The 12,168-nt window shown below is 42.2% G+C and overlaps 1 protein-coding gene across 4 annotated transcripts in view; it reads right to left on the bottom strand.

The window, feature by feature from the left end:
* The window catches only part of LOC134213588 (dual specificity protein phosphatase 3), a 112,233-nt gene that overhangs the window by 18,939 nt on the left and 81,126 nt on the right, over positions 1–12,168 (bottom strand). For all 4 annotated transcript variants that reach the window (XM_062692791.1, XM_062692789.1, XM_062692788.1 and 1 more), the window contains exon 3: positions 281–409. In XM_062692791.1, the coding sequence (XP_062548775.1) occupies positions 281–409 (129 nt within the window). The remainder of the gene's footprint in view (positions 1–280; positions 410–12,168) is intronic.

The following is a 12,168-nucleotide window of genomic DNA, read 5'->3' on the forward strand; positions in this document are numbered from 1 at the left end:
TCAACGGGTGGCGGCCTGAACTCATCGCACGCTGTCATCCACACCGAGGCTCTGTGAATCCATTTCTCAGCTGACGTTTTGCAAAGGCTCAAACTTTGTTTATGTTGAGAAATGGGACCATTTCTCGGCGTTGAATGACCGCTGATTGCGCCTAGTCAACCATAAAAAGGATAACGAAAGTGCAAGTGCGAAAGAGTTTTGGGGTGCAAACGGTGCCTAATTGTTTGAAGCTTGGAAGCTTTGGAAGATATATGTAAGGGAGCGGAACCCTACGACGTACCTTACGCCCGACATGTCCCGATAGTAGCTGTGACCGGTGTCCACCTGACCGAAGCGCGTTCCTTCCGCCGTGTTCAGCACGTGTGTGATTCCAATCAATCGTAAATACTGCTTATTTCTGGCTGATTCTCTGTTGGCAATGGAAAAGAGTGGAATTGAAAACAAAAATTAATTACGCTGGCTTGGGCGTCATCAGTCAAGGGAAAACTATTATAATAGTCGGGTTGATGATGGTACTTTGAGATTAGTCTGAATCATCGCTGGCGAACGTATAGAGATCACGCATTTACGTTGATTCTCATTTGCATTCCTCATGGTGCCAGCACACGAAAACAGCGTGTTGTTATTTACCAAACTGTAAGATTATTGATTAATAAATTATTCTATACATATAGGTTAATGCTTGGGTAAACGCGAATAGTATTCCTATGAAAGCGTTATGGAATAGGGAATGTGACGAGTGCTGCTTATTACATTAGACTTTCTTCTATATTACATAACACTTTGACGTCTGTCACAGAAATTTTGTTTATGAATATGTTATATATATTTTAGATCCGTACAACTGATTGATAGAATGGTTTCTGCTCCGTGCGCTCAGAATTTATTTAAAACTTGTTTTGATTTTATTTCTGAGATTTTTCCAGCAGGGTGCATACATGATAACAAGAAGAACCGAAATAAAAACAACTCGAATCATCTATTAAAGAACACGACTCATATGGGAGTGTGTTATCAGTAATTAATCTAGGGATAAAATATATCACTATTAGTTTTTCAATAATTGCGTTTCTCAGACACTAATTATCTTGTTATCACATGTATGCTATTTCAGAATAGATGAGAGAGTGTCGCGTTGGATATAATAATCTGTTTGAGACAAATAGTCATTTGTTTTCTACAGGTTCATACAGCGCGCAGTGATATTTTATGCACCGCTTAACTCAATCCAACGAAATGAGAAAATATCTGTCGGTTATCGTGTGCATTTGTATGCACGCATGAAAACGTTAAATTTATTATGCCAGGTATAATAAAATACTGGAGCTATAATTTTCCATCGCTGCCAAAGATAAGTACCAGATACTACAATAATTAATGATAATTAAGTCACCATGTGGGGGCTTGGTCTGGTAACATATGTGTCATTTTGTCAAGCCTGCTAAAAAGAGTACAAAATTATGACTTCATTGTGAGATACAATTTATTTCACATCTCTTATATCTGTTAATTTTGATTTTAGTTTCATTTTTATTAGATTTTAGATATTATTTTACTATTGACTTCCATTGCAATAATTTGTATCGACGGCAATAATACTTTCAGGTAAAAATTTAGAAGAATTTTCCGATTTTGAAGAAATTGAAACCCAGTTGAATTTCCCAGAAAGAACAGAACCCAGAACAAAGTAAATCATCGAGTGGACGTCGGACAGAAGCAGCACAAAGTAAAATTTCAACTCAAGGTCCGGATAATCCGGATAATGGTTGGTTGAAATGAAAATTTGACAGTGGAAAAAATCATCTCAAAGTAACCAGTTGAGGTTGAAAAACGTATATGTGAAGATTACAACGTACTGGGATTGAATGGAATAGCAGTAAACTCGTTGATGCGCCCAGGAATTGGGCCCTAGATGGAGAGATGCACAGTGGCGAAAATCGTTTTAAGGTGCGTTTTTTAAATAATACTTTTATTATACGATTTAGCCTAATGGTGTCTTCCAGATATTTCATGAATAAGTTAATGCGCTTCTAGTCGTAGACGCCGAATTGGTAATTTCATTACTTTTGGAGATATAATACTCTTTATGCCTACAAGTTTTAAACATGTTTATCATATAAGCATACATACATATGGAGACGCATGGTGCATTGTTTCATCAACTCCTTGGAACTAAACTTTTTTTTTGCAATAATTAAAGGTTTATAATATTCTGCATACCAGTGAGAGCATATTTGCATGAAGTTATGTTCAAAACAACCTGGCATGATGCTAAGGCCTACTTAAAATTGCACAAGAGTAATGGCAAAATACCGGTGAATGATTTCTGCTTTGAACAGTAGGAAATGGTTTTTGATTAAACATGCCTTACATCCGCGTACCACTCGACAGTTCAGGTATTATATCATAGCCTTGTACTTGTACTTGTACATACTTGTACTTTGAAATGCATATGACATTGTCTGCCACAATTTGCCCCTTGTCAAGCTACAGTTATATCAAATATGCCTGAAAAATCCATAGAAACTGTTATAACTTTTTTTTTCCAAGTTTTCAAGTCCCTACAGTCATCAAATGGCGTAGGGTGAGTGTACCAATTGTCGCCATACATAAGAACAACTATTTTTAAAAAAATAAGTAAAAGGCATGTGGGTGGACTTTATATATCAAGCGAAAGGTTTTACTTCCTGCTTCTTAGAACAGCTGTGAAAACCACAATAAAATTTGTTATAATCCTCAAAATTGATTAATCCATAATAGGAACGCATGCACCAGTTGTGGCACTATTCTTAATTTTTGGTTCCTTATTTGGCAAATCCCATTGTTTTCTTATGGGATTGTCCAAATAGGGACCACTAGTGCGACAACTGGTGCAAAGGACGTCAAAAATTAAGCAAAATCAATTTTTACAATTATGCTTTGCTTGTTTTGGAGGAGATCAAAGGTTTTATCGTATCACTTGAATATGCTTTATAGATATGAACTTGGTTTGCGGTGATTTGATTGGCTATTTGGCATATAAAGCACTAGTGCGACAACTGGTGCTATAGCCACAACTGGTACATCTAGCCTATTTCAATATTTTCTAGAACTTCATAGAACATGTAAAAATTGTAGAAATGATATTAAAAAAGATTTAATGGAAAAACAATTTTCAAGGGGTTATCGGTATAAAACGTGACATATCTCCAAAACAGTCTTCACGAAAACATGAACCGCGTTTAAACAAGTGCAGTTTTCCCGTGTGCATGTTCGTACTCAAACGTGTATACTAGTGTGCGTCCAAGTTTAAACACATGGGTTTGAACTTGGAAGCACAGGGCTTGACGATCCCTCCCCAGGCCATCTGAGAGTTGTGGGGCTTGCCTAGGATGTGGTGGGGTTTGACAGTGGGCCCTGTTAAACCTCTATAAAAAGCTGCATGTATCCGCAAGTAGGCCCCGCCAAAGCGACCGTGTGCCGCTCAAAACGCACAATCCCAAGTTCTGGTGTTAGGTGGGACGCTAAACAGCCCTGACACGATGGCCCTCCGACGAGACAGGAGGTTTGCGCAGGCCCAATAAGCCGCCTGGAAAACCAATAATTACGAGCAATATAAGAGATAATGCGACTCGATATAATCGGCAAAGACCTAGGCGACGAATAAAGGATCACGATTGGAAGCTTGGAACATGGAACTGCAAGTCGCTAGGTTTCGCAAGTTGCTACAGGATAATCTACGATGAATTACATCCCCGCAACTTTGACGTCACATGACAGAAAGTGTGGAAAAGTGGGCATCGAGCGGCTACCTTCTACCAAAGCTGTGGCACTACCAACGAACTGGGAACCGGCTTCATAGTGCTGGGTAAGATGCGCCATTGTGTGATTAGGTGGCAGCCAATCAACGTAAGGATGTGCAAGCTGAGGATTAAAGGCCGTTTCTTCAACTATAGCATCATCAACGTGCACTGCCCACACGAAGGGAGACCCGACGACGAGAAAGAAGCGTTCTACGCACAGCTGGAGCAGACATACCATGGATGCCCACTGCGGTATGTCAAAATCGTCATCGGTGACATGAACGCATAGGTAGGCAGGGAGGAAATGTATAGACCGGTTATCAGACCGGATAGTCTGCACACCGTATCGAATGACAACGGCAAACGATGCATAAACTTCACAGCCTCCAGCGGAATGGTAGTCCGAAGCACCTTCTTTTCCCGCAAAAATATCCACAAGGCCACATGGAGATCACCTAGCCAAGAAACGGAAAACCAAATCAACCACGTTCTATTCGACGGTAAATTCTTCTCCGACATCACGAACGTCCGCACTTACCGCAGTGCGAATATTGAATCCGACCACTACCTCGTTGCAGTATGCCTGCGCTCAAAACTCTCGACGGTGTACAATACGCGTCGAAGTCGAACGCCGCGGCTTAACATTGGGCGGCTAAGACGGTAGACTAGCCCAAGAATACGCGCAGCAGCTGGAAGTGGCACTCCCAACGGAACTAGGCGCAGCGTCTCTTGAAGATGGCTGCAGAGATATTCGATCTGCCATTGGTAGCACCGCAACCGCTGCACTTGGCACGATGCCCCCGGATCAGAATAACGTCTGCTATGACGGCGAATGTGAGCACTGAGCAGTTAGTAGAAGAGAAGAATGCAGCATGGGCGAGATTGCTGCAACACCGCACGAGGGCGAACGAGGCACGATACAAACGGGCGCGGAACAGACAAAACTCGATTTTCCGGAGGAAAAAGCGCTAGCAGGAAAATCGAGACCGTGAGGAGACGGAGGAACTGTACCGCGCTAATAACACACGAAAGTTCTATGAGAAGTTAAACCGTTCACGTAAGGGCCACGTGCCACAGCCCGATGTGTGTAAGGACATAAACGGGAACCTTCTTACGAACGAGCGTGAGGTGATCCAAAGGTGGCGGCAGCACTACGAAGAGCACCTGAATGGCGATGTGGCAGACGAAGATGGTGGTATGGTGATGGACCTGGGGGAACGCTAGCCGGGCATAATTTTACCGGCTCCGGATCTCCAAGAAATCCAGGAGTAGATTGGCCGGTTGAAAACAACAAAGCCCCTGGGGCTGACCTAATACTAGGAGAGCAATTTAAACACGGTGGTGAGGCACTGGGTAGAGCGCTGCACTGGGTCATTACCAAGATTTGGGAGGATAAAGTTTTGCCGCAGGAGTGGATGCAAGGTGTCGTGTGTCCCATTTACAAAAAGGGCGATAAGTTGGATTGTAGCAACTACACCGCGCAATCACATTGCTGAACGCCGCCTACAAGGTACTTTCCCAAATTTTATGCCGTCGACTAACACCAATTGCAAGAGAGTTCGTGGGGCAGTACCAGGCGGGATCTATGGGTGAACGCTCTACCACAGACCAGGTGTTCGCCATACGTCAGGTATCGGGACCAGCTATGGCAGCTAATGCACGAAAACGGATTTCCGGATAAACTGATACGGTTGATCAAGGCGACGATGGATCGGGTGATGTGCGTAGTTCGAGTTTCAGGGGCATTCTCGAGTCCCTTCGAAACGCGTAGAGGGTTACGGCAAGGTGATGGTCTTTCGTGTCTGCTATTCAACATCGCTTTGGACGGAGTAATACGAAGGGCAGGGATTGACACGAGTGGTACGATTTTCACGAAGTCCGTCCAGTTATTTGGTTTCGCCGACGACATTGATATCATGGCACGTAACTTTGAGAGGATGGAGGAAGCCTATATCAGACTGAAAAGCGAAGCTAAACGGATTGGACTAGTCATCAACACGTCGAAGACGAAGTACATGATAGGAAGAGGCTCAAGAGAGGTCAATGTAAGCCACCCACCACGAGTTTCTATCGGTGGTGACGAAATCGAGGTGGTTGAAGAATTCGTGTACTTGGGCTCACTGGTGACCGCAGCACACATGTTCCATATGGGTTACTGTGACTCTTATGTGACCAGATTCAGTCACAATCAAGTTGCTGCAACCATTTTTGTCTGACTTGTGATGCTCGGGCCAGCAGAGAAATTCGGAGGCGCATAGTGGCTGGAAATCGTACGTACTTTGGACTCGGCAAGACGCTACGATCGAATAGAGTTCGCCGCCGTACCAAACTGACTATTTACAAAACGCTCATTAGACCGTTAGTTCTCTACGGACACGAGACCTGGACGATGCTCGTGGAGGACCAACGCGCACTGGGAGTTTTTGAAAGGAAAGTGTTGCGTACCATCTATGGTGGGGTGTAGATGGCGGACGGTACGTGGAGGAGGCGAATGATCCACGAGTTGCATCAGCTGTTGGGAGAACCATCCATCGTTCACACCGCGAAAATCGGAAGACTGCGGTGGGCCGGGCACGTAGCCAGAATGTCGGACAGTAATCCGGTGAAAATGGTTCTCGACAACGATCCGACGGTAACAAGAAGGCGAGGTGCACAGCGGGCAAGGTGGATCGACGATGGAGGACGATTTGCGGACCCTCCGCAGGCTGCGTGGATGGCGAAGTGCAGCCATGGACCGAACTGAATGGAGAAGTCTTTTATGTGCAGCACAGGCCACTCCGGCCTTAGTCTGATAATAAATAAATAGATGTGACAAAATTGAGCGCACAGCGAATTTTTTTCTATCAAATTTCTTATTATAAACACGATTAATGTATTTTAATACTGTTTTTCCATGATTATATTTATAACATCCGCTACTTAAACATTCAGTGTTTTGAAATTAAACCATGTTTTGGTCAAAATGGCGAACACGTGAGAGATAAGAATATTGATATTTAACTATTCAATGCTGCTGGGCAAAATAGATGCTTTAAGATATGGATTTCACCGGCATCGTGTATTATATATGATAGATAATCGAAATCGAGCGAGACATACGATTAATTTGGGAAAACTCAGTCGGTAAATGATGAAAGTAGATGTAAACATTCAGAGAAAACGACAAATGTTAGGAATGACATAATTCAAATTTAGTACCTATGTCTTTAACTTAAATTTGTTTTAAAGCTCGATTATTGTCTCAGGTCTATCATTAAGAGCAATATTATTAAACTCATATAAACTTAAAAGTTAATTGAAGACGGCCTCACAGTTTAGGTCGAAATTCGTATCTGTAAAGATAACAAAACGAATTGGAATTAAATAGAAAGTACTAAAGTCGACTTAGACATTCCACTGTAAGAGCTTAAATAATTTTTCTTTTAAAAGTTCCAGTTTGAAATTTGTTAAATAACCCTGCTGGCAGAGCAATAATACTTTTAACATTCTTGATAGATGTTTTATTGGAATTGTTGGGTAGCACCAGCCATTCTTATAACCAGGTATTTTTTAAATTTCCGAACTGTCACTAAGTTTTGTAAGCTAAATAAAATAAAATTCGGAAAATGAGACAGAGCGAACGAAAGTTGTTTGTGCACATAAGTCATTTGGTCGAACAAACCATTAGGCTGAAACCCAATATCGTTCGGAACTGGACATTTGACCGAAAAAGTTGTTGGCCAAATGACCTAGGCCGAAAATGCCTTTGTTTGGCTGAAATGGTCGTTTACCGGGAAGGATCATTTGGCCGAAGATATTTTTTGAAAATGTTGTTTGGTCGAAATAGTCGTTTGTCAGAAAGGATCATTTGGCTTTTTGGTCGGGGTCTCCAGTAGCCTTGCGAGCAAAGGCGTAGGATTGCCTATCCGGAGATGGCGAGTTCGATTCTCGGTCCGGTCTAGGATGTTTTCGGGTTGGAAACATTCTCGACTCCCTGCGCATAGTGTATCTATTGTACTTGCCACACAAGATACATACTCATGCAATGGTGGGCATAGAAAATTCTACGATCACTTTGTCAATCGAAGTCAAAATTCGGATACGTCTCGTTGAATACGATCATCATTGATCGAATTGGTTCGTTCAGGTCGTAGTCATGGTGTTGTCGAGGCAAACGGAAGAAGGCACTAGAACGGAACGTATACGCAGGCACATTGATGTCCATTAGCGCCAAAATATTGGGGGCATCCGCTTCTCCAACCAGAACTTTGGCAACAAAAGTCGCTTTCACGTTTCTCCTAAGCTGTCTCAGAGTTTCGATGCCAATCAGTTGACATATGGCTGCATACGGTGGAAGGTGCGATGGGTCATTCCAGGGCAGAAAACGTAGGGCGAATCTTATAAATTTTCGTTGCACCGATTCAAATCTTTCGATCATAGTTGCTTGATACGGATCCCATACCAACACAGATAAAAATATGTTGTGATTTTAAATGTATTTTCATGCACATATTTGGAGCATGTAAATGAACGTAACATTCAATCGATCCCACTATTCTTTTAAATCGAAATAAATTTAAACGGTGCTTGCTTGTAAAATTCAATCAAATCTAATTGAATATCGAATGTTAATCCGTTTGATGGGGTGAGCTGCAATTTTACACGTCGTTGAATTTTCAAAATTATTTGCTGTGAACGAAGCTGTTTTCAGGATAGGACGGACCAACGCAACGTATAATGACTTCAACGTATATGGGTCACGAAATTCTTTAGTGATTTTAGACACAAACCCAAGTTGACGACGAGCTCGCTTGATTACTTCTTCTTGGTGTTCTTTGAACGTCAGCTCGGCATCCAGAACAACTCCAAGATCTCGAACAGAAAAAGCACGGTTTAGCGGTTCATCACCGATTACGTAGTTGTGTATGATCGGGCACTTCTTGCGATGGAAACTTATGATGGAACACTTTGGCACGCTCAAAGCCATGTGATTGGCTCGACTCCAGAAGAGAAGCCGATCTAAGAGCTCCTGCAGCTTGATGCAATCCGACAGTTGATCGATTACAACATATATTTTCATATCGTCAGCATATAAAATGCAGTAGCCTTCACCAATGTACATGACTACATCGTTGAAGAAGAGGGAGAAAAGCAACGGCCCAAGACTGCTTCCCTGTGGTACACCAGACCAGTTTGTGAACCAATCCGAAACAAATGAGCCTATTTTTACAGCCAGTTTTCTATCACACAGTAAGGATCTGAACCAACAAACAAGCCGAGAAGAAAAGCCCAATTTTTCGAGTTTTGCTAAAAGAATCGTGTGGCTTACACGATCAAAAGCAGCCTTCAGATCGGTGTAAACGGAATCGATCTGCTTTCCTCGACCAATATTCCGCAAGCAAAGCGAAGAGAATTCAACTAGATTGGTGGTAACGCTTCGCCCGGGAAAAAAACATGTTGTTTTGTGCTGATGTAGTGCCTCACGCGGGAGAATGTGTAGCTCGAAACGATGATTTCCATTAGCTTCGAGCACGCGCATAAGGATGTAATTCCTCGATAATGTTTTATGTCATCTTTAGCATCTTTTTTGTGCACCGGAAACATGAATGATTTTTTCCATAGAGTTGGAAAACAAGATTGTCGCAACGATAAATTGAGAATGTGTTGAAGAGGCGCTATCAAATTGGCCGAGCATTTCTTAAGAATACTGGCAGGCCCCCATCCGGACCTGGTCGGAATGACATTTTCAATTTAGACAGAGCAATCAACAGGTCTTCAGCAGTGATAGTGAATGTATCTGCGTCAATAATCTCACTCGGGACGAAACACAGTGCTGCCGTTGATTCACTGGTAGCTAGTGGCCTGTAGAAAACCGAAGCGAAGAATTCAGCAAACAGCGAGCATTTTTCAGCAAATGTCCTTGCAGCACGATGATCCAGATGCATAGCAGAAGGTAGTCCTGTAACCTTTCGCTTGAAATTAACAAAATTTCAGAATTGCTTAGGGTTGCGCTTCAGATTGCGTTCAATTTTTCTTGCGTATCGACGGTAGAGCTTGTTATTCAGATTTTATAGGTCTTTTTGCTTAACGCTGATCGGAGGGTCCGGAGGGGATATGTACGATGAACCGCATTTCGCTTTCTCTTGAGGTTTCTGAGTTCACTGTTAGACCACGGTGGTTTCACAGATGGACGTTGCAAAGGTATATAATCACCGACCACGTGATGCAGAACTTGGGAGAAATTTTCCACGCTATCGTCTACGTTGGTGCTTAGGCATACAGTGGACCAATCAATTTCTGCCAATCTTTGATTTAAAGCATCGTAATTTGCCCTTTTATAATCGAAAGAAGCGAAGTCTAATTCGTCGTCAGCGTTCATAATCTCAGTAGAATTAAAGCAGTCTTTAATAAGCAGACAAAAAGGCGGATGAGCCGGATCAGCTGGTACCAATGGATCGACGATGTCTTCCAAAATGAAAAGACCATCTAATCCTTGGTTGACAAGGATAAGATCGAGCTAGGGTGGTCTAACCGGTAGTACCGAAACCGGTATTACCGGCCAATTTTGGGCACCGAAAATACCGGTATTAGAGGCGGAAAATACCGGTATTTTCGGTATTACAAATTTTGCTGTAAGTATCAAAAATCCCGAATAAATTTAACATAATTAGAGCAAGATTACCGGTTGTGAGTTTAAGCCGTTTGGCAGCGCAGTATCATTACTTGACACTTTACCGGTCGCTACTAAACGCGCTGCTATAACAGTAGCGCGACTGACAGGTGACCAAATTTGGTAGCGCGATAAGAGCGCTGCTATTTGATGAACTGTCAACTGTCAAACGTCACCGGTACGGAATACAGCAACCAAATTGAGAGCCGAAAATAGTGACCGATACGAAAGTGAGTGACGAAACTAAAATGAAAGCGCTGCGCGGGTGATTAAAATGCTCGCGACCGATAATGATGCTCTTATATCATCTCAGCTGCCTGTAATCGCATATCAGTCATATATAAACAGGAAATCCAGCATAGATGGGCCAAATATTCGGTTACAAGCAGTAAAGACTCATCAAGCAAAAAATACAACAATTAAAGGTGCGCATTAGTAACTTTGCCCAAGTAAGTACCTTTGACGACGTTTGCGCTACAACTAAAATTGATCAACATCGTCATTAATCATACCAGTTGCTTCATTCTCTTAGCCATCTGTCAAACTGCGAATGACTTTTTCTTCAATGAACATTGTTGATATCGTCGAGAATTTTCCCGCATTGTGAAAAAGGTACGAGCCGTAGTAGTGCTTTTCCGGAGATCACCTGTGAAAAACGCTTTTCTGCATAAATATGTCCGTTCTGATTTAGGAAATTGAATTGGAAATTTGAATTAGTGGCTGATGCCAAGGCACGCTGAAATAATTCAAGCCCTGGAACCTGTACAAGCTGTTGTGGAACTACTGCTCTTTGAGTTCTGCACTCTATATGAAGCCGACGTGGCGTTCCAATTTACCTTGGAACTATTATCAAATCAAGCCACAGCAATTTCCGCCACTATTTCGATGCTTTTAAGGAATGAATCCAAGAGAGTCGATCCAAACAAGCCGATCTTTTTTTTTTTTTGAATAATTTTGTCGTGAAGCAATTAATCAGAAACGATTTTGGCATTTTCTTCGAGGCATCCAGAGCTATTTTGATTAAGCAAGCGTGTGGGATCTACCTGACGATCGGTACGAAAAAGATGCCTCTATGGATATTTTTCTGGTTTATCGGTTTCAGAAAAACTTGTGAAGAGACTGCAACGACCAGCAACGCTAGGTCGCAAATACATTGACGCCAGGATCCTTGCATACAATCCGTAAGGAATTCTCCTACTATGAATCGGAAGGGATTAAGGGCAAGTATTTAATTGACACTGTTTTTCGACGGTCTTGGAGCCATGCGTCCTACTTCGGTTGAACCAGAGAGGGCATTCTCAGTAGTTCGCAACATATTGCCAACAAAATCCAATGCGGATTGGGAGATGAATCGCTCAGTATGTAATGTCTACTTAAGTTTCGCTTTGCCCAGCTCAACGAGCAATGGTTTTAACATTTGAAGTTTGTCAACAAATATTGTTTTTAATCCAAAACTCCAAATCCAAATTTTTTCTTTTACAACTCGAAATTTTCACAAAAACCAGTATTCTACCGGTATTGACTCCACCAAATACCGGTATTTGACAAAAATGGCCAATACCGACCAACCTAGATCGAGCGTATTGCCAGCGTAGTTTCTACCATCATTGATTTGTTCAAAAGCTTTCAATTAATAGAATAAGGTAAAAAGCAGGCCAAGTTTCATTTGGAATGTAGAGCCATTGAAGAAGAAGGCCATTTGGCTGCATGTAATTTGGGCCTAACAGGTCTTAGAAG

Source organism: Armigeres subalbatus, chromosome 2, assembly GCF_024139115.2.
Source record: "Armigeres subalbatus isolate Guangzhou_Male chromosome 2, GZ_Asu_2, whole genome shotgun sequence".
Lineage (NCBI taxonomy): Eukaryota > Metazoa > Arthropoda > Insecta > Diptera > Culicidae > Armigeres > Armigeres subalbatus.